Source organism: Calonectris borealis, chromosome W, assembly GCF_964195595.1.
Source record: "Calonectris borealis chromosome W, bCalBor7.hap1.2, whole genome shotgun sequence".
NCBI lineage: Eukaryota > Metazoa > Chordata > Aves > Procellariiformes > Procellariidae > Calonectris > Calonectris borealis.
Genome location: NC_134351.1, coordinates 15,158,701 through 15,184,685, shown reverse-complemented (window position 1 = coordinate 15,184,685; position 25,985 = coordinate 15,158,701). Strand labels below are relative to the sequence as shown.

Below are 25,985 nucleotides of genomic sequence, written 5' to 3'. Positions count from 1 at the left end.
CACTGTTGGAAATATCTGGATTAAATACATTCTTTAATCACTTTTGTAGTCAGAGTTTTGTGGCTTGTCTTTTCAATACTGAAATAAAAGATTCATTTTTGAGACTTTTAAATGTACAGAATGGGTCTGACAAGCTTAATGAAATTATTGTAATGCACTTTGGAAGTGCCCTGTCCACCCTTGTCTCTTGTGACAGATGTGTAGAAGACACTGCGTACAAAAGCCAAGAGGCTAATGAAATTTTAACTTCTAACCATGAACATGGCTCTTAGATTTTGGAGAAGGGAGAAGGTTGGGAGGAGGGAGTGCAAAACAGAAGCTGTTAGAGCTTTCTGTACCTCCCTTCAACAAGTCCTTTAATGAGTGTTTGAAATGTTATGGGGTGAGAAATCCCCCAGCTGAAGTTCAGATTATCCTGAAACTGCTTCTCATAAACTGAAGTGGTCCATTGATCAGTTAGGGGAGTTTATCTGAAAGTTGCAGAAAAAAGTTTCCTGAACATGGACTGGACAACGCTGAGTTCTGGTTTGATCTGGAGCTCTTCCCAATCTGTTGAAATGAGGCTGCTGCTGTATTTTAAAACTAAACAGCTTAGATACCCCATTTGACCTACGTTTAAAGGTATGGGATGGAAAATTGCCTCTGGAGCTGTGGAAATTGTGCAATTTGGTGTTCTTGCTTTTATCCTGTAGAGACTTGTCATGGTTTAATCCCAGCCAGCAACTAAGCACCACACAGCTGCTCGCTCACTCCCCCCCCCGGTGGGATGGGGGAGAGAATTGGAAGGGTAAAAGTGAGAAAACTCGTGGGTTGAGATAAAGACAGTTTAATAGGGAAAGCAAAAGCCCCGCATGCAAGCAAAGCAAAACAAGGAATTCATTCACTACTTCCCATCGACAGGCAGGTGTTCAGCCATCTCCAGGAAAGCAGGGCTCCGTCACATGTAACAGTTACTTGGGAAGACAAACGCCATCACTCCGAACGTCCTCCCCTTCCTTCTTCTTCCCCCAGCTTTATATACTGAGCATGACGTCATATGGTATGGAATACCCCTTTGGCCAGTTTGGGTTAGCTGTCCTGGCTATGCTCCCTCCCAGCTTCTTGTGCACCTGGCCGAGCATGGGAAGCTGAAAAGTCCTTGACCAGCAGGGTACTTAGCAACAACTAAAACATCAGTGTGTTATCACATTATTCTCAGGCTAAATCCAAAACACAGCACTATACCAGCTACTAGGAAGAAAATTAACTCTGTCCCAGCCGGAACCAGGACAATACTTTATACATATCCTTGTGAAGTGGGCTTGCATGCCATCGGTTGCCTTCATCCAAGGTGCCGGAGCACTGGACAAAACTTAATTGAATCTAGACAGACTTTTGTGATAAGGAAGGGAGCTGCTTTTACAGATGGTGAAATTATATGACCTTGACTCATCTGTTGAGACAACAGCAGTGGGAAGAGGTCCAGTCCTCCATTCCAGTCAGTGGGAAAACATCATACTTTTTGGATATATTCAGTTGGATGAACCTCCAGCTATGTAATGTGTATGGAAGACAGCGAGTGTGGGTGAAAGCAAATTCACCCACACTCACTGCAAAATGGGAGACCTGGCTACAACTGACATGTAGAAGGCTGAGGTATTCAACAACTTTTTTGCCTTGGTCTTCACCGGCAAGTGCTATAGCCATGCCACCCAACTCACAGAATCCAAAGGCAGGGACTGGGAGAATGAAGTACCACCCACCATAGGAGAAGATCAAGTTTGAGACCATTTAAGGAACCTGAATATGCACAAATCCATGGGACCTGATGAGATGCATCCGAGGGTCCTGAAGGAACTGACGGATGGAGTTGCTAAGCCACTATCCATTGTATTTGAGAAGTTGTGGCAGTCTGGTGAAGTTCCCACTGACTGGAAAAGGGGAAACATAACCCCCATTTTTAAAAAGGGAAAAAAAGGAAGACCTGGGGAACTACAGGCCGGTCAGTCTCACCTCTGTGCCTGGGAAGATCATGGAACAGATCCTTCTGGAATCTATGCTAAGGCACATGGAAAACAGAGAGGTGATTGGTGACAGCCAACATGGCTTCACGAAGGGCATATCATGCCTGACAAATTGGTGGCCTTCTACGATGGGGTTACAGCATTGGTGGATAAGGGAAGAGTGATTGATATCATCTACCTGGACTTGTGCAAAGCATTTGATGCTGTCCCACACAACATCCTTGTTTCTAAAATGGAGAGACATGGATTAAATGGGTGACCACTTGGTGGATAAGGAATTGGCTGGATGGTCGCACTCAAAGAGTTGTGGTCAACGGCTCAATGTCTGGGTGTAGACCAGTGACGAGTGGTGTCCCTCGGGGGTCCGTATTGGGACCAGTATTATTTAACATCTTTGTCAGGGACATGGACAGTGGGATTGAGTGCACCCTCAGCAAGTTTGCGGATGACACCAAGCTGAGTGGTGTGGTTGATACTCTAGAGGGAAGGGGGGGATGGGGATACTCTAGAGGGACCTTGACAGGCTAGAGAGGTGGGCCTGTGTGAACCTCATGAGGTTCAACAAGGCCAAATGCAAGGTCCTGCACCTGGGTCGGGGCAATCCCAAACATGGATACAGGCTCTGGGCGATGAGTGGATTAAGAGCAGCCCTGCCGAGAAGGACTTGGAGGTACTGGTGGATGAAAAGCTGGACATGAGCCAGCAATGTGCGCTCGCAGCCCAGAAGGCCAACCGTATCCTGGGCTGCATCAGAAGTGTGGCTAGCAGGTCGAGGGAGGTGATTCTGCCCCTCTACTCTGCTCTGGTGAGACCCCACCTGGAGTACTGTGTTCAGCTCTGGGGCCCCCAGCATAAGAAAGACACGGACCTGCTCAAGCTGGTCCAGAGGAGGGCCACGAAGATGATCAGAGGGCTGGAGCACCTCCCCTATGAGGACAGGCTGAGACAGTTGGGGTTGTTTAGCCTAGAGAAGAGAAGGCTCCGGGGAGACCTTATAGCAGCCTTCCAGTACTTAAAGGGGGCCTACAGGAAAGATGGGGAGGGACTCTTTATCAGGTAGTGTAGTGATAGGACAAGGGTTAACAGTTTAAAACTGAAAGAGGGCAGATTTAGATTAGATATTAGGAAGAAATTCTTTACTGTGAGCGTGGTGAGACACTGGAACAGGTTGCCCAGAGAAGTTGTGGATGCCCCCTCCCTGGAAGTGTTCAAGGCCAGGTTGGATGGGGCTTTGAGCAACCTGATCTAGTGGAAGGTGTCCCTGCCCATGGCAGGGGGGTTGGAACTAGATGATCTTTAAGGTCCCTTCCAACCCAAACCATTCTATGATTCCTTGATTTGTATGTGAACAATAAAATCATCTTGAGGTGAGGTAGAAGAGAAAGAGTGGAGACAAAGACAAACCACTATGCTTAGAAACCTGCTTGGGTGATGAGGGCTGCAGTGTTGCTTTAGGTTCAGACAGCAGTGTGTGGCCTGGTAGTTTTGCATAGTAACTGGAATATTGAACTGTCACCCAACACTTTGGTTTTGTTCACAGCTTTGCTGTACTACCTGATGGAAAAGGTGCCCCTTTTTCTCTGGTGACTGAGTGCTCCATATGGAGAGTGAACCAAACGCACTGACCTCTTCTGCAAAGCACTGAAACATGTACGTGAAAAATGCACTCTCAGACTTTTTTTGATAACTTAAATGCATAGTTATATATAAGCCTAATCTTTCTTTGTACTGGAGACAGTCCAGTTTTCCTCTCCTTTGCTGCTGTCGCATGCTGAGTAAACTATTAGACACTTGTCTGTTTCTTATATACTGGTGTTTCACAGGAATGTTAGTATTAGGCTGAGTACTCTGCTGCTTGCCAAGGTTCTGCACTGGAAGTATTATTGTCTCCTGTGTTATTCTGATGTGGCACATCCACTGCCTAATGCACTTTATTGATGGGATAAATTTTTTAGAGCTATTTGTATTTGGCAATCTTTCAGGATGGAAAAGAGGAAAAAAAGTAAGTGCACTTGACATGGCCGTGTCATGGTTTAACCCCAGACAGCAACTAAGCACCACACAGCTGCTCACTCACTCCCCCCACAATGGGATGGGGGAGAGAATCGGAAGAGTAAAAGTGAGAAAACTCGTGGGTTGAGATAAAGACAGTTTAATAGGGAAAGCAAAAGCCGCGCATGCAAGCAAAGCAAAACAAGGAATTCGTTCACTACTTCCCGTCAGCAGGCAGGTGTTCAGCCATCTCCAGGAAAGCAGGGCTCCATCACGCGTAACGGTTACTTGGGAAGACAAATGACATCACTCCGAACGTCCTCCCCTTCCTTCTTCTTCCCCCAGCTTTATATACTGAGCATGACGTCATATGGTATGGAATACCCCTTTGGCCAGTTTGGGTTAGCTGTCCTGGCTATGCTCCCTCCCAGCTTCTTGTGCACCTGGCCGAGCATGGGAAGCTGAAAAGTCCTTGACCAGCAGGGTACTTAGCAACAACTAAAACATCAGTGTGTTATCACATTATTCTCAGGCTAAATCCAAAACACAGCACTATACCAGCTACTAGGAAGAAGATTAACTCTGTCCCAGCCGAAACCAGGACAGGCCGGATGTAGCTGGTTCATCCTTACACACTGTCTGGCTGAGCTGATCTATTTTAAACTGCAGCGATGTCTTGTGGTCCTGGGTAGTCTCTGAATGCTTGGAAAGATGGTAAAAACTACATTCTACTGTAGTAGTGGAAAATACTGATAGAAGATGGAAAATCCTTACAACATACCTGTGATTAAACCTGTTCATTAATGTTGTGTGTTTCATTCTGTTCTTCTGTGAAGTTATCATTCAGTGTTTTAAGCTATTTTAAAAAAGCTCTAATGTTACAAAGTCACAGCCTGCATAATGCTGCTTTATACACTGTTCTTGAGCTTCCTGAAAGTGCAAAATACTGAAGACTTTAAAATTCCTGTTAGCAAAGGAACTAATGTCTACCTAACTAGATCTGGAGCAGAAGTAAACTTTCACAGCTGTGTCATGTCATTAATATATTTTGCCCATAATATCAGGCTCTACTTTGCATTTTGGTATGCAAACTACTGCATGTTGATTGCTCAGAAATTGAACAAAGAACCTGTATCCTTGTAAAGTTGAATTTTTATAACAAGATCTAGTTTAAAAAAATGTTGTAAGATACTTTTGCTAATCAAGCCAGTTAATGTTTTTAGATCATGGAGAGTTTTATTTTTGCGTAAGTTTTTGAGGTTAGGTTGTCATCTGAATATTGTCCCGCACAGCATTGCTTTGCCCTTGGAGCAACCTTTTTCTTTTGTCTCCATAGGCCTTCAACTGCTCTGAGTCACCTTGACTGGATGTTTCCCCTCTCTAATGCTTGCAGGCAGCTATGAATGTCCCTGTTCTATACTGTTTGTTGAGTCCTGGCCCCCAGGGCTTTCACGGGAACCCTTTGGAAGTCCAACACCTCTATAGTCCTTTGAAGGCTACCTGCACAGCAAGTGGAAAAGAGCGTTTCTGTAACTGCCATTATTACTGAGTCAAAGCAAAGGTGCTCCCTTTCTTGTGTTCATACCATGTGCACAACCTCTGTGAAACTGGATCACCCTCCAAGGGGTGCAGTCACCTCAAAAGGGAAAGGTGCTGTGGAAAGTTTTCAACCATGGAGTAGTGCAAACAGCATCCAAGACGGCTTGAGTGGTACCCAAAAGCTTACTCAAATTTCAAACAGAATCAAATGGGGTTTTATAATATACTAATTCCCCTGTATTCATCCCTGGACTCAAAGTATAAGCACAATGCAACCTTGATAGTGGCTTTGACTACAGGATGAGTCTGCAGGGTCACTTCCTCCAACTGTCCCTAATGTTCAGATGTCTCTTGGTCACTTCCTCCAGCTGTCCCTAACGTTCAGATGTCTCTTTGCCATCTGTTCTCCACCACTCTGTGATTCCTCCCTTGAGTACAGAGTACAACGGGCACTTACTGGGAAACATCTGGCTTTTTCATAAAGCATTTCCACCTCACCTCAATTTCTGAAACTGTATTTCACTTCTGTGGTAACTCTGGTCAAGTATAAATTAATTATTTCTCTTTTCTAAGTGGAGATCTTCTTTGGGATGCAGGAGAAAAACAGGACTGTCAGGAAAAATTAGAGGTCTATTCATGTTCCTATTGCTCTGTTTAGTTGTTCTGTCTGAGAGGCCTGAGTCTCCAAACAACGGTATAATGTACCTTCGTGGGTTGCCTGACACGAATACTCGTGAGTATGTTTTGTAGTGATTAACTAGACCTTTCATCATGCTGAAGAATGTTGATTTAAACAAAATAAAACCCCAAGGCCTTTATATCTCATTGCATATCCCTCAGTGATTTGGGACCTGTCCTGGTTCCAGCTGGGACAGGGTTAACTTCCTTCCCAGTAGCTTGGGGGGTGTGCTGTGTTTTGGGTTCGGTGTGAAAGGAGCGTTGATGGCCCATTGATGCTTTGGCTGTTGCTGGGTGATGCTTGCACCGGGAGGGGGGAGCACAGCCGGGGTGGTGGACCCAGCTGGCCAATGGGGTATTCTATACCATGTGACATCATGCTCAGTATAAAAACCAGGTGGGGGGGGGGGGGGCTCGCCCCCCGTTCGTGACACGCGGTCGGCGGTCGGTGAGCAGTTGCGTTGTGCATTGCGTGTTTTGTGTATTCTGTTATTGTTGTTATTCTCATTGTTATTATTACTGTTCTACTTCGTTTTATTTCAATTATTAAACTGTTTTTATCTCAACCCGGGAGCTTTCCTACTTGTGCCCTCCCGATTCTCTCCCCCATCCCACCGGAGGAGTGGGGGGGTGATCGAGCGGCTGCGTGGAGTTTATTTTTTGCTGGCTGGGGTTAAACCACGACAGTCCTTTTTGGCGCCCAACGTGGGGCCCGAAGGGTTGAGATAACGACAGATTATTTAGAGCATATTAAGGAATTTATATCTGGTAACATATTAATTTGTTCTGCACCATGCTCTTGTTTTTACTGTACCTGTTAAAAATTGGAGTTGGGTTTTGTAGTCTGTTGTGCTCTGCCGTGATTAATGATGTTTTGCCTGGGAGATTTGTTACCAGCGTCACATGCAAACTCATTGGCAATAATGACCTGGAGAGATGGAGAGGAGCAATCAGTGGATGAACTGGCTGGCCAACTCCGGCAATATGAAGAAAGTCTCTCTTCCTCCCTACGGGCCTGTGTCTCTGCTGTGGAGAAACTGTCTCAGGAGGTCCAGCAACTCAAAGAGGATATGTCCTGCTCCCCACCTGCACGGGCCAGTGTCTCAGCCATTAGGAGCAAGTGTCCCTCTGCTCAAGAGAGGAGACATCGTGGGTACACACCCCGGGGCACCCTGTGGTTTTACCTGCGTGACCACGGAGAGGACATGAGGAAGTGGGATGGAAAACCTATCTCAGCCCTACAGGCACGGGTACATGAGTTGCAAGGGAAAACAACCACAAAAGGGGGTTCTTCCAGGAAAACTGCTGCTCCAGTCTCCAGTGAGTTCCCCAGAGAGAGTAGAAGGGCTGATTCCACTTCCGACCTTAACAAAGGGACTTCTGACTCATACTTACAAGAAGTGGATAGCGAATATGATGACCAGGACTAGAGGGGCCCTGCCTCCAGCCAGGTGGAGGAGAGGGACAACCGGGTTTACTGGACTGTGTGGATTCGATGGCCTGGCACATCAGATCCACAAGAATATAAGGCTCTCGTAGACACCAGTGCACAGTGTACCCTGATGCCATCAAGCTATAAAGGGGCAGAACCCATCTGTATTTCTGGAGTGACAGGGGGATCCCAAGAGTTAACTGTATTGGAGGCCGAAGTGAGCCTAAACCGGGAATGAGTGGCAGAAGCACCCCATTGTGACTGGCCCAGAGGCTCCGTGCATCCTTGGCATAGACTACCTCAGGAGAGGGTATTTTAAGGACCCAAAAGGGTACCGGTGGGCTTTTGGTATAGCTGCCCTGGAGACGGAGGAAATTAAACAGCTGTCCACCTTGCCTGGTCTCTCGGAGGATCCTTCTGTTGTGGGGTTGTTGAAGGTCCAAGAACAACAGGTGCCGATTGCTACCACAACAGTGCACCGGCGACAATACCGCACCAACCGAGACTCCCTGATCCCCATCCATGAGCTGATTCGTCGACTGGAGAGCCAAGGAGTGATCAGCAAGACTCGCTCACCCTTCAACAGTCCCATATGGCCAGTGCGAAAGTCCAATGGAGAGTGGAGACTAACAGTAGACTACCGTGGCCTGAACGAAGTCACACCGCCACTGAGTGCTGCCGTGCCGGACATGCTGGAACTTCAATACGAACTGGAGTCAAAGGCAGCCAAGTGGTACGCCACCATTGATATTGCTAATGCATTCTTCTCAGTCCCTTTGGCGGCAGAGTGCAGGCCACAGTTTGCTTTCACTTGGAGGGGTGTCCAGTACACCTGGAACCGACTGCCCCAGGGGTGGAAACACAGCCCTACCATTTGCCATGGACTGATCCACACCGCACTGGAACAGGGTGAGGCTCCCGAACACCTGCAATACATTGATGACATCATCGTGTGGGGCAACACAGCAGAGGAAGTTTTCAAGAAAGGGGAGAGAATAGTCCAAATCCTTCTGAAGGCCGGCTTTGCAATAAAACGAAGTAAGGTCAAGGGACCTGCACAGGAGATCCAGTTTTTAGGAATAAAATGGCAAGATGGACGTCGTCAGATCCCAATGGATGTGATCAACAAAATAACAGCCATGTCCCCACCAACTAGCAAAAAGGAAACACAAGCTTTCTTAGGCGCTGTGGGCTTTTGGAGAATGCATATTCCACATTACAGTCAGATCGTAAGGCCTCTCTATCACGTGACCAGGAAGAAGAACGACTTCAAATGGGGCCCTGAGCAACAACAAGCCTTTGAACAAATTAAACAGGAGATAGTTCATGCAGTAGCCCTTGGGCCAGTCTGGGCAGGACAAGATGTAAAGAATGTGCTCTACACCACAGCCGGGGAGAATGGCCCTACCTGGAGCCTCTGGCAGAAAGCACCAGGGGAGACTCGAGGTCGACCCTTAGGGTTCTGTAGTCGGGGATACAGAGGATCCGAGGCCCGGTACACTCCAACTGAGAAGGAGATATTGGCAGCATATGAAGGGATTCGAGCTGCTTCGGAAGTGGTTGGTACTGAAGCACAGCTCCTCCTGGCACGCCGACTGCCGGTGCTGGGCTGGATGTTCAAAGGGAGGGTCCCCTCTACACATCATGCAACCGATGCTACGTGGAGTAAGTGGGTCACACTGATCACACAACGGGCCCAAATAGGAAACCCCAGTCGCCCAGGAATCTTGGAGGTGATCACGAACTGGCCAGAAGGCAAAGATTTTGGAATATCCCCAGAGGAGGAAGTGACACGTGCTGAAGAGGCCCCACTGTATAACAAACTACCAGAAAGCGAGAAGCAATATGCCCTGTTCACTGATGGGTCCTGTCGCCTTGTGGGAAAACATCGGAGATGGAAGGCTGCTGTATGGAGTCCTATACGCCAAGTTGCAGAAACTGCTGAAGGAGAAGGTGAATAGAGCCAGTTTGCAGAGGTAAAAGCCATCCAGCTGGCCTTGGACATTGCCGAAAGAGAAAAATGGCCAGTACTTTATCTCTATAATGACTCATAGATGGTGACAAATGCCCTGTGGGGGTGGTTGCAGCAGTGGAAGCAGAACAACTGGCAGCGCAGAGGTAAACCCATCTGGGCTGCCGCATTGTGGCAAGATATTGCTGCCCGGGTAGAGAACCTGACTGTAAAAGTACGTCATGTAGATGCTCACGTACCCAAGAGACGGGCCACTGAAGAACACCAAAACAACCAGCAGGTGGATCAGGCTGCAAAGATTGAAGTAGCTCAGGTAGATCTGGACTGGCAGCATAAAGGTGAATTATTTATAGCTCGGTGGGCCCATGACACTTCAGGCCACCAAGGAAGAGATGCAACATATAGATGGGCTCGTGATCGAGGGGTGGACTTGACCATGGATGCGATTGCACAGGTTGTCCATGAATGTGAAACATGCGCTGCAATCAAGCAAGCCAAGCGAGTAAAGCCTCTTTGGTATGGAGGACGATGGTTGATATACAAATATGGGGAGGCTTGGCAGATTGATTATATCATGCTCCCGCGAACCCGACAGGGCAAGCGCTATGTGCTCACCATGGTAGAACTAACCACAGGATGGCTGGAAACATATCCTGTGCCCCATGCCACTGCCCGGAACACCATCCTGGGCCTTGAAAAGCAAGTCCTATGGCGACATGGCACCCCAGAAAGAATTGAGTCAGACAACGGGACTCACTTCTGAAACACCCTCATAGACACCTGGGCCAAAGAGCATGGCATTGAGTGGGTCTATCACATCCCCTATCATGCACCAGCCTCCGGAAAAATTGAACGATAGAACGGGCTGTTAAAGACAACACTGAGGGCAATGGGCGGTGGGACATTCAAGCATTGGGACACACATTTAGCAAAGGCCACCTGGTTAGTCAACACTAGGGGATCTGTCACTCGAGCTGGCCCTGCCCAATCCAAACCCTTACGTACTGTAGAGGGGGATAAAGTCCCTGTCGTGCACATAAGAAATATGCTGGGGAAGACGGTCTGGGTTACTCCTGCCTCTGGCAAGGGAAAACCCATCCGTGGGATTGCTTTTGCTCAGGGACCTGGGTGCACTTGGTGGGTGATGAGAAAGGATGGGGAGGTCCGGTGTGTACCTCAGGGGGATTTAATTTTGGGTGAAAATAGCCAATGAACTGAATTGTATGATGTTAGTTATTACATAGTACTGTATGTCATCACTTTTATGGTTACCATATGCCATATTAACAGTATTATATTAAGAATCACCCAGATTAATGTAGGATGAACTCCGATGAAACTGAGCAAGGTGCAACAATGATAGAACCGGACGAGCGCCCAGAACTGGCCTCCGCATGCAAGAGCCCGACACCACACACCATCTCTCCTGCCCTGCAAGACTGTTATGACAGGTGGAACCCGAAGTCATGGACTAAATGAACTCACCGGACGTTTTAGAGGGATGGCCCATGGACTAAGGGAATGATATCTCTGTGTGTGTATATATCAAAAGGCAGGAAAAAGGAGCGGTGACTAATTGGAATGTATGGGAAAATGTGAGACCTGGGCATGATGTAGATGGTATAGAATAAGGGGTGGATATTGTCCTGGTTCCAGCTGGGACAGGGTTAACTTTCTTCCCAGTAGCTTGGGGGGTGTGCTGTGTTTTGGGTTCGGTGTGAAAGGAGCATTGATGGCCCATTGATGCTTTGGCTGTTGCTGGGTGATGCTTGCAGCAGGAGTGGGGAGCACAGCCGGGGTGGTGGACCCAGCTGGCCAATGGGGTATTCTATACCATGTGACATCATGCTCAGTATAAAAAACAGGTGTGTGGGGGGGCTCGCCCCCCATTCGTGACACGGGGTCGGCGGTCGGTGAGCGGTTGTGTTGTGTATTGCGTGTTTTGTGTATTCTGTTATTGTTGTTATTCTCATTGTTATTATTACTGTTCTACTTAGTTTTATTTCAATTATTAAACTGTTTTTATCTCAACCCGGGAGCTTTCCTACTTGTGCCCTCCCGATTCTCTCCCCCATCCCACCGGAGTGGGGGGGTGATCGAGCGGCTGTGTGGAGTTTATTTTTTGCTGGCTGGGGTTAAACCACGACAGGACCTCCAACAGCAAGTCTACAAATTATCACCTCTGGACTGGAAAGATTTAGGATGTGGCAGTGTAGTAGCTTCCTGGAGCACTCCAAAAAGCACATTCACAACAGTAGTTGATGTGCTAAGACTGAACTTGGGAGCAGCAGCTTTTTTTATGATACTGTCAGCACACTTCCTTGGGTAGGGGGAGTGTTCTGATACTTTAGTTTAAAAACATGCTTAGCACAGATTTCCTTTAAAATGGCTCTTGTCACCCTAAAGCTCTGCCATCGCCTCTTGCTGCCTGCGTCACACTTCCCAAAGTTCACGGTTGCGCTGTGTGGGTCGTTGCAGAAGGTGCCGACACAGCTGGTTCCAGCTTTCTTTTGAAAGAGCCTCTTAGGGAGGATGCAGTTGCTGATGTTTACAGTGCTCAACAGCATGTCCGCTATTCTGCATGGTAGCTTAAAAAAAAAAGGGGGGGAGGAAAGGGAGGGTGTCAGTTCTAGGTCAGCTGCCTTTAAAATTTATGCCTGCCTAACGCAACGCAAGCAAAATCGGAGCAGAAGGAATGCATTATTTTGCTGCCTAGCATATCAGCCTAGGACCTAGAGGGTGAGTAGGTTGAGCAAGCGCAAGGCGGTGGGAAACAATAGTAAAGGAAATTAGCCTACGTCAGCATAAGAGAGTGATGTGGGAGCAGTTCAGCTTTTGTAAATTGCTGCATTAAAGAGTGAACAAAATAATACTTTGAAACTCCATACCAGTGTTATCAGTGTTACTACTTAATAATATTCTGAACCCAGCAAGATTACAGCTGGTGCAATAAAAGTTCCATAAAATGACATTGACTTTGCACCATGGCATCTGCAGTGACAGTAGCTGAGTGTACGCTATAGGCAAGATGTGACTGTAGAAAAATACTTCTTCCTTTGGTATTGATGAATATTTTTCACTTTACTTGCTCACCTCTTCTTTCGTAAGGTGAATATTGTGTTTTTAAGATAACTATTTTTTTTTTGTCTCCCTTTCCTATGAAACTCCTTTCTGCTGTATTTTCATGTTACAAAAGACAGCACCGTCTCCCCCTCTTTGTCTACCGCAGGTGGAAATTTATGGTCTGATTTTTCTGTATTTATTTTTCTCCAGTGCTGAATAGCTACAGGTACATTGCCATTGATTACTTGGTTATAAGATGTCTTTGGAAATAAGAAGGCTTGTCTGCTATTTTTCCATTGGTGTTAGCTAGATTAGCAAGATATTACCTGTGTAACACGTCTTGTTCCCATTTGTTTTAAGGAGTCTCCTCTGGAAGCTGAAGTCTAGTTCTGCATCTCTCTCTTTGTGTAGCTTCCACAGAGTGCCCCCCCCCCAGTGACTAATGACAATTTACATCAAGTGATGGGTAAACACAAACTAAATTCTTTACCAGTTCTTGGTAGCAAACTGCTTCTATTGTAATTAATCGGATGTATGAGATTCTCATATGCGGTTCTCTTGTTAACTGTTGATGAGGATAGATGATATGACACAGCCAACCCAGTGGCTTTGCTTGCAGCTGAAGGAAGGGGATGGTCTCGCTCATGTCCCTTTTCATATTTTCACATGAGTAGCTTTAATCAGGCAGGTAGATACAAGCAATAGTACTCATAACCAGAGTCAATTCTAAGCCATCCTACCTGGAGTTTCAAGAATGATACAGACTTTGGGTAATGGTATCACAGAGGAGGAGGAGGGAGAGCTTTAGACTGAACACAAATTTTGGCAACGTTAGCTGAGTCTGTTTTGCTTGTGGCCTGCCCTTTGTCAGGGTGTTTTAAGAAAGTATTGAGAACTGATATGAGGATGCTCTTATCTGCGTTCCATATGCTTCGCCCTAAAAGAGGTGTCTGGTAGAAAGCTGGAAGGAGTCTTACTAAAGCATTCAAATAACTATGGTGTGTACTCAAAGCAAGCAATCTTCATCACCATAATGAGAAGAAATTAAATGTCATTAATCCTATTTTGTGGATGCATCCACAAAGCCTATTCATTCTTAGTCTTTTAAAATGCAAACTTTTGATGTCATCAGACATCTTTGGTCCCTTTAATTGAAAGTATTTAGTTAGCACTTGCCCTCCCCCTACCTTTTTAGAGCTTACCTATAAATTTTCTTGAAAATAATATATTTCCTATGCAGGTTAAAAAAAAACCAGACCATGCTATATTTGCAGTGTAGGTAAATACCGCTCCTTACCCCTCTAGATCAGTACAGAGTTTTATGTTCTGGTTTGCTTAGTTACTAACAATGTGTATGCACTTTAGAAATACCACAGCTGTAAATAATTCTTATGTATATTTATCAGAACTGTCCCTATTGTAGAGAAAAGAAAAACAGAATGGGTAAAAGCTTGGCATGTTACGAAGATGTTGACTTGTAGAGGAATGAATGGGGAGCACTGGGTGTATGAGTTAGCATGCTTGTGTTGTGCAGCTGAAAATACTAGATTGTGTTACTGCTGTCTAGCCCCTGGTTCTTGTTTGGTGAAAGCCTGTTTAAAGTGATCCAAAGCTTAGCTGATCTGGTCTTGAAAGAAAAATTAAAATGCTGCAGAAAGTTTTCTGGTTACATAATAAGCAAGGAGGAAAAAGGAGGAGCTGTTAAGCCCTTTTGGTAAGGAGGAGATTAACCTGAGTCGGATATGGCCCAAATACTAAATGAATACTTTGCCAAAGGTTTCTGATAAGGGTAATGATGTATCATTATCTAATGGAAATGAGGTTGCATTAATAAAAATATTTACATCATAGGTGAACCTTATTTTGACTTCTAGGTGGAAGTTGTCATGCGATATGTGCCACAGGGCTCACCATGTAGGCAGGACTAGGTGATTTTGTGACTGGTGTCACCGAGCTGGAATGAAACTTAAGGGAGCCAAGTGCAAGTCATGCACTGGGGGACCAACGAGAAGAGCTTCTGTCATAAGCTGGGTGCAGGAGCCACTCACCACAGCAGAGGAGTAGACAGGTGAGACTAGTTGACTGCAGGATGGTTGACATGCAAATGCTCAAGTAAAGAGTTTTTGGTAAAGGCAGGGGAGCACTGATAGCAAGTTAAAATTCTAGGAGCTTTTCCCCCTGTTTATGTTTTTGCCTTTCTATGAAACATTGGGAATATGGGAAGATAAAACTGGGGAAGATACACTGATGTCCATGGTGTTCACTTCCCAAGTGAAACTGAGAATCCTTTCAGAGGCCTGCCCAGAGTCTTTCTCATACTTGAGTTAAACTGATAACTGGGTGGTTCAGACTTGTAAAGCAACTTCCTTCCAGGCTATGATTGCAGGGACTGTTTGAACTTGATGTGCCTTTCTATGTGATGTGGGACATTAGTCCCTAGGATCACTTTCACATGCACCACTGCAACCCCAGCTGATGCATTTAAGATATTTAAGATATTGGTGATGTCAGATCTTTTTCTGCCTTATTGTAGCACAATGTAATTTTTGTGGCTTTGGTTCTTGTGTTGTGGAGTGTCCCTTGTGGCTTTTGATGGACAGAGTGATGACTTGCTGAGGTGCAGTGTGTGAACTTCTTGACTATGGATCTAGTACATGATTGTCTATGACTATGCAGGACTGGACATGATGATCCCATGTCCTCCCTACATGATTTCACCATCAACTTAAAGGGATCTATGACAGGGCTGCTACTCCCACCTTTCTCCCTGCCTGTGGCAATCCAGTTCATGTCTCACTGTTTCCCTTGCATGAGCTCTTTCAGGTGCACCCACTGAACGGACTGAAAAATAACCTTTTCCCAAAAGATTAAGCTTTCAGTTGGGTCAGTGAGCTGTTGTGGCTTATCCTGCAGCTGCCTGAGGACCAGACCCATCGGCAGAGATGCCATGGGACTGTGCGCCAGGGCGTCCTCGTTCAGCAGTTGGTGGTGGTTGGATTGGTGTGTGCGGACCAGGAGAATGGCCATATGATTCTGGCAGGGAGCTGGGCACAAAACGGGGCTGTACCTGTGGCCTGTGAAGAACCTGAAACAGTTCCCATAGGAAGGAGCCTTTCTGTGCCTGTTGCTAATGTTCAGCCTTGCTGTGAAGTCTGCAGCATCAGTTCTTTTAACAGTTTATAGGCAGGTGTGGAAGAAAATACAAATTGGTCTTTATGCAGCATCAGAATGGGAAATCCGTTAGTCTGGCAGAAAACCAATCATCTGAAGTGTGATTGAAGAGAAACGTGTTTTCACTAGTTCTGCTGCTTCCAGGCTACTTCATTCATGTAGGTAAATGACAGATTTGATGCTAGTTTAAAAAGCAAAGCATTAAATAAAGAAGTACCGTGTAAATAATTCAGTAAGGGTGAGTACACAGGGTGAGTATTAGATATCTTATTGAATGCTGCTAATGGGGAATTTTACAAGTAGAAGTTCTAATATAGTTTCTAAACATATTTCTGTTTTTAGGATGTCTACTTTTTAAAAAAAGGAATTTATATTTCCTTTGAAATTTGCTATTCCCTCCTGAATGTCTACTCTAAAATGTACATGCAGAGATTGTTGATGCACTCTAAGTTAGGATTTGTGTTTTAAAATGGACTGACTTCAAAGACAAAGTTTGAAATTTAATCGAGGTAACGACTTACACATCTCTCAAAACTTGGAAATTTCTCCAAATACCTCTGTTGCGTAGAGTTGCCTTGCCTGCCTTCTGTCACTCACTTGGGCAGAACTGTCATCTAACAGGATGTATTGGGTTTGCATGGCAAGGTTTTGGTAGCAGGGGGGCTGCAGGGGTGGCTTCTGTGAGAAGATGCCAGAAACTTCCCCCATGTCCGATAGAGCCAATGCCAGCCGGCTCCAAGATGGACCCGCCACTGGCCAAGGCTGAGCCAATCAGCGATGGTGGTAGCGCCTCTGTGATAACATATTTAAGAAGGCGGAAAAAACTGCTGCGCAACAGCAGCCGGAAGAGAGGAGTGAGAATATGTGAGAGAAACAACTCTGCAGACACCAAGGTCAGTGAAGAAGGAGGGGGAGGAGGTGCTCCAGGCGCCGGAGCAGAGATTCCCCTGCAGCCCGTGGTGAAGACCATGGTGAGGCAGGCTGTCCCCCTGCAGCCCATGGAGGTCCACGGTGGAGCAGACATCCACCTGCAGCCCATGGAGGACCCCACGCCAGAGAAGGTGGATGTGCCTGAAAGAGGCTGTGACCCCGTGGAGACCCCATGCTGGAGCAGGCTCCTGGCAGGACCTGTGGCCCTGTGGAGAGAGAAGCCCACGCTGGAGCAGGTTTGCTGGCAGGACTTGTGACCCTGTGGGGGACCCACCCTGGAGCAGTCTGTTCCTGAAGGACTGCACCCCTTGGAAAGGACCCATGCTGGAGCAGTTCGTGAAGAACTGCAGCCTGTGGGAAGGACCCATGTTGGAGAAGTTCGTGGAGGACTGTCTCCCGTGGGTGGGACCCCACGCTGGAGCAGGGGAAGAGTGTGAGGAGTCCTCCCCCTGAGGAGGAAGGAGCAGCAGAGACAACATATGATGATCTGACCGCAACTCCCATTCCCCATCCCCCTGTGCTGCTCGGGGGGGAGGAGGTAGAGATTTGGGGAGTGAAGTTGAGCCTGGAAGAAGGGAGGGATGGGGGGAAGGTGTTTTAAGATCTGTTTTTATTTCTCATTACCCTACTCTGACTTTTGATTGGCAAGTTAAACTAATTTCCCCAAGTCGAGTCTGTTTTGCCTGTGATGGTAATTGGTGAGTGACCTCTCCCTGTCCTTATCTCGACCCATGAACCTTTTGTCGTTTTTTTCTCCCCTGTCCAGCTGAGGAGGGGGAGTGATAGAGCGGCTTGGTGGGCACCTGGCGTCCAGCCAGGGTCAACCCACCACACAGGAACAGTGTTTACAAGCAATATTAACAAAAAGAAAAGGCCACCTAATGCTAAGCAGGATGTAGCCAACTTGCCTGTGAGACAAATCTTTCCAAAAACAGGTTGTGTGGTTGAGAGAAAGCATAAAGGATGGGGAAGGTGATGGAAACTCCTCTCAGGGAAATCTGTAACAACAGGTGACGCCCAGCTACAGTTTAAAACTTTGTTGCAGAATATGGGTGAGTAATCAATCTAGTGTAATAGGCAGTTTGTATGTTTGCCATGTGGCATAAGGGAGTAATGTAGTTAAAATAACTGCAATTATGTAAGCACACAGCCTTGGGAAACAGGAAGGGCAGAGCTGGTATTTTCCAGGTAAAGCTAAAGATACCATCTGTGAAACGTCCTGATTTAATTACCTTCTGAACTTCAAGAGCAGAATTAACAATAGTATACTAAGTGATTCTGAAACATTAAAGTTTCATAATTGTGCTTGAATATGTAAGCCAGTATTACTGTCATTTCTTAAGCTATCATTTTGAAATCAGACCTGAGTGGGTCAATGCTTTCTGCAGGCTCTCCCCATCTTGCTGTGGGCTCTGTGGGATGGAGGGTCCACCGTTGATACTTGCCTGCTGGGCCCAGGGGGTGATGCTCCAGAACCTTTGCTTTTGGCATCTGCCTTGAGTGGAAATTATCCCACTGAAGTTTGTACTGTATTGTCATATTCTCCTGTCTTTTGCTAAGAGGTCCCTGTAAAAGTAGCTTGTCCGTCTTTCTAATAATTAGCTTTGCTCTCTAATGCAGTTTCTTAACGTGTTTTAAGTTCCCACTGAGTTTTAGAATTTGTTTTCTGGAGTGACAAAGCTTATGTTAGATTGTTTCATTTTGCTTGGTTTTATGTCAAGTTTTTTTTGTTTGCTTGTTTTGTTTAGTAGCCATCAACATAAAATGTTTGTTGTAAAATTACTATTTAAAAGCAAATCTTGATATCTGTTTTAATATTTAAAAACTATATAGGAGGAATAAATGAGCATCAAGAATGGCAAATATCTTTCATGTGGGTTAAGCAAAGGAATGTGAGAAACTTCTTGTTCTCATTTAAAAATAAGGAATGTTTGAGGCATACCAGTAATTCCCATTACAAGAATCACTAATAGTTTTGTGTACTAATGGAACTTGAGCACTTCCAACAACTTATTACCTACTACTTGTCATCGTGAGGCATTCTCTTATGGTTTGCTGTAGTATTTGTGGCGTTTTTGGCTGGTATAAACGATCTTATCTACTCTTGCCTCTCCAGTAAAGGTAATGGTCTGACTAAAATTGGTTCTGCTAAGCCGTATGCTTTAACTCAGCTGCAGTTAGTGGGCTCTTTCAGCTGTCTGCCGAGCCGCAGGGGACCAGAGGCCAGCCAGCAAATTACTTTGCTCTTTTGACACAGCCCTTTCCATCATTTGCCTCACTTATACCCCCTATTTTTATAATGATGAAGACACATTTGTTTAAAGGTGCCTTCAGAAATTATATTAGTACAGCTGGCTTGAACCTAGGTGTACAGTATTACTTCCATTGACATTTTTAAATAAAAAGGAAAAAAAAAAAGAAAAATAGTGCTCATTTCTTTCTAAGAGCTGAGTACCTTGCATATGTTTTTGAGGTGATTTCAGTGCTTGTTTCCTGAATGCGTGTGCTTCAGAGGACTGCCTCTATGTTCTTTAGAACTTTTCAAGCTGGGCAGACTGAACTTATATGACTGCATTTTTTTCAAATTTATGTAAATCACTTCCAATATGTCATTTAAAATAACCTAATTTTGAAAATTAGTCTGCTGGTGTGACTTCCCTAATTTTGAGAGAGTTTGCTACAATCTAGACACTGTATTTTAAAAAGAAAATTCCCTACTGCTAGTGCATTTTAGTTGCATTTTTAAATTTTGTTACAAGCGGAAAGTGGAACATTGGAAATAAAAGTGCTGATGTGCTGATTCTGTAAGTACCTTAGCAAGTATGTAGACTAAATGTATATTTTCCTGACTGAACTGTGGCTATACAAATGCTTAATGTGCAGATGAGTTTACAGCATGAAGAACTAAAGCTGTGTATTTAACAAATGGCCTTCTCTGCCCCCAAGTCTTTGTCCCTTCAGGCCAAATATTTCCAATCTCACATTTAGAGGATAAGTTCTGTAGACTTACAATCTTCCATAATGTTTGGCAGTTTTGATTATGGTCAAAGCGTTTTCAGGTTACTTCTTAACAACATGGTTGTACTGTGAAAAAGCAATCTTTCAAAAATGGTTTGTGTTTTGCTGAAGCACAAGCTAGTTGTTTATCTTGTGTGTGGGTATGTAGGGGTTTTTTACTCTTCTATTTAAAAAAAAAAAGGTGCCTCAGTCGTATTTTTTTGCCCCAGTACGTATGAATTTGTGTGTGAAGTAAGTGTAACAGGATAAGACAAAATACCTTCCATGCTGCCATTAACCCTACTTGTAGGTAGTTAACAAACAAACAAACAAATTCTGAAAACCTAACATTAATGCAAACAATTGTTCATAGAAATGGGCTTACAAAGGAAAACTAGGTAGCTAATTAAGTTAAGAAAATAAGTAGAATTGTAAAGCGCTTTGAAAGTAAAGTAGTAGTGTTGTATACAAAAGTTGATTTTGTGACACTGAGTTGGGAAATGCTGATGCTGGAGGATGGTATTTCTGGAAGATGTGAACTTTAAAGAGACTTGCAGAGGGAATATTTTCTGAACAAGAAATTGATGGTGGTTTCAGATGTACAGACACATGGGACAGGAGTGCAAGCAAGAAAACAAGTGGGTAGCAAAATGAGAATTGGGAAGAGGTAGATCAGATGAATTCTAATGAAGGCAGGCTTGTCTGTGTTGCATCTTGTGATGAAGGGTGGGTGTAGTGTACTTTGAGGTGCCTAAAAACTCCTGTGAAATGGCGGTGAACAGGAGGTACTTGTAGAAGTGGAGATAAGGGTGAAATTATTTTGCAGGAGTGTTAAGGTGAGAACAAATGCGAAGATGATAGTGGAGAGATCTGAGGAGTGAGCAGAGAGAGATGCATTACCATCACGAGGGCAGAACTGGCTCTCCAAAGCTGCAGCTAGCTTAGCCTGGAAGAGGTGGAGAAGGGCAGCTAGAGGAAAGGAGCTGGTTATCAAGGTGTGCTGCAGCCTGGACTAACAAAGGTGAATGCAGTTTGAAGATTGCACAGGGGTATGGAGAGAAATTGTATGGCAAAGTGAGACACTGAGTGGGAATAGGAGAGGCACCATTCAAATGTGTTGGGATTTTTAAAAAGTATTTTCTAGGGGGAATGAGGTGAGGGAAGGGCTGATGAGTACTTGATTTTGGAGCAAAAATCAGTATTCATATAAGCATACTTCTTTGTTTTACATATGTGGGTGGTGCTGCATGCAAACTGGATGTGCTGGATAATTTTTGTGAGTTAATGGTATTACTGGTGGTACTATGTCACTTCATGATCCTGATGTGGAAACAGTTGATTCATCAGAGTGTGATTTGCATACTAATTATAACATAGCTAATTATTGTATTTAAAAGGAGTATGCAGACATATTGGCACCTTTCTTCCTTCCCACCTACCTTAGAAATACTTCTTAGTTAGAAAATTAAAGCTTTCAGTAGTAAATGTTGTAAAGCTGAACTTCACATATCAGTGAGTTGGACTTTAAATGGAGATGACAATAAAAATGGATTTAAGCAGCTGCTCTTTATTTATATTTTCCCCTTAACTGTAACTGTTAACCACAGCATGGTTTCTTGAGATAACGCTTTATGGCATGGAAGCACCTTGGTTTGGTATGTAGAGATTACAAAATCATATTGTTGCGCATAACAGCTCAGCTATAAATTAGCATCAAGCATAGTGCGATGTGGTCAGCTAACGCTCCCTGATCTGTATTTCACATGTGGTGCTCTGTTAACCCTCTCCATATTTTTTTTCCATTTTGTTTTCTGAAAATCTTTTCCAAAGCACTTTAGACCTTTGTTTTATTAATTACAAAAATCCATATTTCTGTTTTTTTTTTGTTTTCCTGCAGGCAGCATCATAAAATCTTAATCAAGTAAAAATGGCCTTTAACAATCTGACATCAAAGGCTGTGCTACTGTATGATGAATGGATTAAAGATGCTGGTGAGTCATTTAAGTCTAAAACTTATTAACTTTCAATAATTTTGAATAGCAATGTGTACCTATTCTAGGTGTACTGTTTATCAACTTAAAGTAGCTTTGTCTTCCTGTAAATGTTTCTAAGACTTGTCAGGTTACTTATTGACATTTTTAACTTTAAAGAACAGACTAGTTTCTGCATTTTAAAAAAAGGAAGAAACAAAACTTAGCTAATTTATGGGTATAACCCCAGACTAAATAAAGTGCAGATGGTGATTCTTCTGTAAGAGTTTCTGGCTTGCCTGAATATACAGTTTATGTTTTTTTCTGTGCTGCTGAATGTAAAGCTTTAACTTTTTTTTTCATTACTGAACAATGGTATTTTATCAGTTAATTGAGCTAGGTGCATGGTGTTACTGTATTTTGCTTTTGCAAAGTAAAATAAATAAAAACCCTGATGAGTTATAGTATCTTGAAATTAATCCTCAGAGTAATTCACTCTGTCACAGTCCTTTTGAAAAGGAATGTTAGTCTCTTGTTGCAGCTGGTATGAGGATATTAAACATGCTTTGTTTTAACATTGTTGTTCTGTAGTTCTGCACACTTACCAAAAAATGACAGAGAAGATCTCAAGTTTGGGGTTAAAACCCATCTGTCTCAGTGGCATCCCTGAGTGTTCCTCACCATGGTAGGCACATAGTGACAGGGATTAGCTGATTCCTGGGGAAAACTTGAGAAGCAGTTAAGGTTTGATCAATAAAATTACTAATTTATCTTTTCCAGTATAGCTGAGTACAATTTCTCTTGTTCTGTAGTACCACAGCATGCAAGTGAGAAGGGAGTTTTATCAGTATGACTTGTGTGGGTGAAGTGGATTGGGATGGAGCTGGGTGATGGAGCATTTCCTCTGCAGTGTCCATGACTTCAGAATTTGAATCCCTTGTCTCTCTGCCTACCAGTGCTTGTATTTGGCATCTTGTAGCATACTGTTAGTGGCTGGACATGGTTTCCTCAGGATCAAGCTGGGAAGACCAATGGGAAAGTTTTGGTAGTGTCAGTGCAAGGAGTGGATGCAGAAAAAGCAGTCAGTTGTGAAGAGCTGGTGATTCTCTTGCAATGCAACACATAGAGATTTCATTTTTTAGCTAATGCCTAGTGCTGTTGTTCACAATCCTTGTTGGTCTGTGGGCAGCAGCACTGGGCACATTACAGGCTGTGTGCAGCGTTATAATGTGCTTTCCTCCTCAATCTGTTTTAAAACTTCTAGTGGCTGTAAACATCAGAGGGTCTCATGGGCGATATGTTACTTGAATGCCATGGGTTGAAGATCACTGACTTAAGACAGTTGGCCATGAATTAAACATTTAACAAAAATTGCAGTGGTATAATTTCACCCACAAAATACAGCAGCAAACCATGAAAGCAGCAGTTTACTGAGTCAATAGTTAAATTTGGGGTAATTCAGAAACAAATCTTCTAAAAGTCAGTTTATAAAAATAAATAATTTTTTAAAATTACATTAAGTTTGTGTTATTTCTCCTGCTTATGGAGAAATGTTGAAGTCTTTGGTAAGCTGGGACTCAGTGATGAACCACAGAAGGGTGCAGCGGAATCATGGTGAAGCTTGGAGGGAATGTCTGCCAGCCTCAGCTGCAGGGAGAGGGAGCAGGGCATGCATAGGAGAAGGACTCTCTCTGCAATAGTTCTGTCTGGGATAACTGGAGAGAAACTTGCAATAGTTTTGCCATTTGGAGGTTTGTAATATGAAAGTGTGTGTTTTATGGTGCTGTGAAAGTGGTGACGTGCCTGGACTGAATAGGCACAAGCCTCAAGAACTAAGCTATGAATACCAACCAATGGGACAGAATGTCTTCTAACTTTAAAATCCCCATACTTACTACGTCTAACACTGTACTGCTTCTAAAGCTTGAGGATCTTGAAAAGTGGGGCTACTCCCTGTCTGACTTGAACTTGTTCATGCTTTTCCAGAAGAATGAAGCCTCACTTGGAAATGCAGCCTCAGTGATCTGCTTGCGCATTGCCTTCTTATGCTGCCCTCTGAGCTGTGTTCATGTGTGAAAATGCAGACTTTTCATGAGGGAGAGCTCTAGACCAAAAATCGGGTCACTCATGATTCTGTGTCTCCTCTTCATTATGTGTGAAGAATTGATGCAGAAAGAAGCGTAGAATCCTACGGGTGCTAAATCTTGTTATTCAGTTGGTACAGATTTGAGGTGAATGGACTCTGAAACTTGATCAGTGACAGCAAAACCTAAACAGTTAAGAATTAAGTACCTTTCTGTAGCCATTTTAGGATTTAGTAAGTATTGGAAAGATCTGATTTTTTTTTTCTTTTTTTTTTTCCTCCCCTCCTTTAGATCCAAGACTGGAAGGCTGGCCACTCATGTCTTCACCTTTTCCAACAACCATTATCATTGGAACCTACATTTATTTTGTCACTTCCTTAGGACCCAAACTCATGGAAAATAAAAAGCCTTTTGAACTCAGGCAGATAATGGCGCTTTATAATTTTAGTGTGGTAACCCTCTCTTTATATATGACTTATGAAGTAAGTTCTACTTTTATTTGTAACGTATTTATATATTTCGTGTCTCTAACTATCTTCATACCAACTTTTAATAAATTTATTAATATAATTCCCACTCTGCAATTCTCAAAAAAACTATTATTCTGATTGTCATAATTATATTCCTCCAAGCTGTATGCTAAACTAATTGAGCTGATACTTGAAAAAAAGGGAATAAGTCATACCTAGAAAGAAAGATTGTTAAATATTTCATGTGCCATTATATATAATTTAAAAAATTAAAAATCCTCATAACTTATTTAATTTTCCTGGGTTGTAGCAGGTAAAGTAGACTACATGTTTTTCTTTGTTGTAATTATTGCTGTCCTACTACACGATACTCAACACTGATGTTTCAAACACTGTATATAGAGTACGTTTACTATAGAATAATCTTCAGTTAGATCTGCCTTGTAAATTACAGAAGTTAACAATATCCAATTTAGGGATCTTCATCCTTAAAAAAAAAAAAACAAACCAAACCAAACAAACAAAACAACAACAACAAAAAAAAACAAACAAAAAACCTTCAAAAAACAAACCACGATGATCTTTAGCATTGATTTTTATCTCTTCCCCCCCCCCCCCCCCCCCAATAGTAAATGCTCTTTCTCTCAAAAGGAATGTTGAGATTTTGCCATAGTTCATAGCTCAAGCAAATGTTAGACTTTAAGACTGGAAAGCCTGATGAGTTATATAGGGTTATGGGTTGAATGACCTAAAAATCCTTAACCATGAATGGTATAGACTATGTAGAAGCTTTAATTTAGAACCTTAAACCTTAAGATAGCTAATATCTGTTGTTTCGGGTTTTTGTGGTGGTAGTGGTGATGTTTTGTGTTTGGGTTTGTTTTTTGTTTTTTTTAAAGTGTAGCTATTTAACAGTAGTATTGTGTGAATGATGGCCTTATACATTTGCTTGGTGAAGCATCACTATGCTAGTAGTACTGACCCTCTTTGTGTTAAATCTGGCTATGTGGCTATTTCAGGTTTGGCAAATTGGTAATGGAAAGTTGTCAGATTATCCTGCCAAATTGGCAGGATACCTTTCTGTTACCTCAATTTGAATAAATTTCATCATGAGTTACTGTGAACTGCTTGACATTTCTTTTAACAGCACTCTAAAGGCAGTGCAGCAGCAGCTACTTTGTGTCATGACTGTTGTGTGGAAAGCTATAAGTGGTGGGCAAGATGCATACGTTTGCTATTTAGACTTTGTTTTGAAAAATCACCAAACTTCCTCATGTGATTTGGTGATAAGTTTTGTTTTGGTTACTAAACTAAAAAAAATTAAACTTCTTTTAGTGTCTGACACTAACACAGTATTCAATTAATCTGCTATCAAGACTTCTATTTTACAATTTCATGAAAGAATGCATAGATAGAGCTTAACAGATTGAATCTCTGCTATTGTCTGGCTCTCAGCAAAAAGCTGATTCTTTCCCTCTTTGGATCTAAGCCATTTTATGGGTGCTTTAGTATTGTGCTGTCTTGATGGTTTTTCACATCTTGTTTCATTTAAGCAACTGATTCTTTTAGGAAGTTAAACATTTATTGTGGTCACAGACTAAAACCCTCCATCTGTTAAGAGAGCTGAACCTCCTGTCGTGCATGAGTGGATGATGATGATCAATCAATGAGAAGTACTTTTTAA

At 43.5% G+C, this 25,985-nt stretch overlaps 1 protein-coding gene across 1 annotated transcript in view; it reads left to right on the top strand.

The window, feature by feature from the left end:
- The window catches only part of LOC142074876 (very long chain fatty acid elongase 7-like), a 40,030-nt gene that overhangs the window by 6,331 nt on the left and 7,714 nt on the right, over nucleotides 1-25,985 (top strand). The window contains exons 2-3 of the mRNA XM_075135799.1: nucleotides 21,675-21,768; nucleotides 24,123-24,313. Of these exons, the coding sequence (XP_074991900.1) occupies nucleotides 21,705-21,768; nucleotides 24,123-24,313 (255 nt within the window). The 5' untranslated portion in view covers nucleotides 21,675-21,704. The remainder of the gene's footprint in view (nucleotides 1-21,674; nucleotides 21,769-24,122; nucleotides 24,314-25,985) is intronic.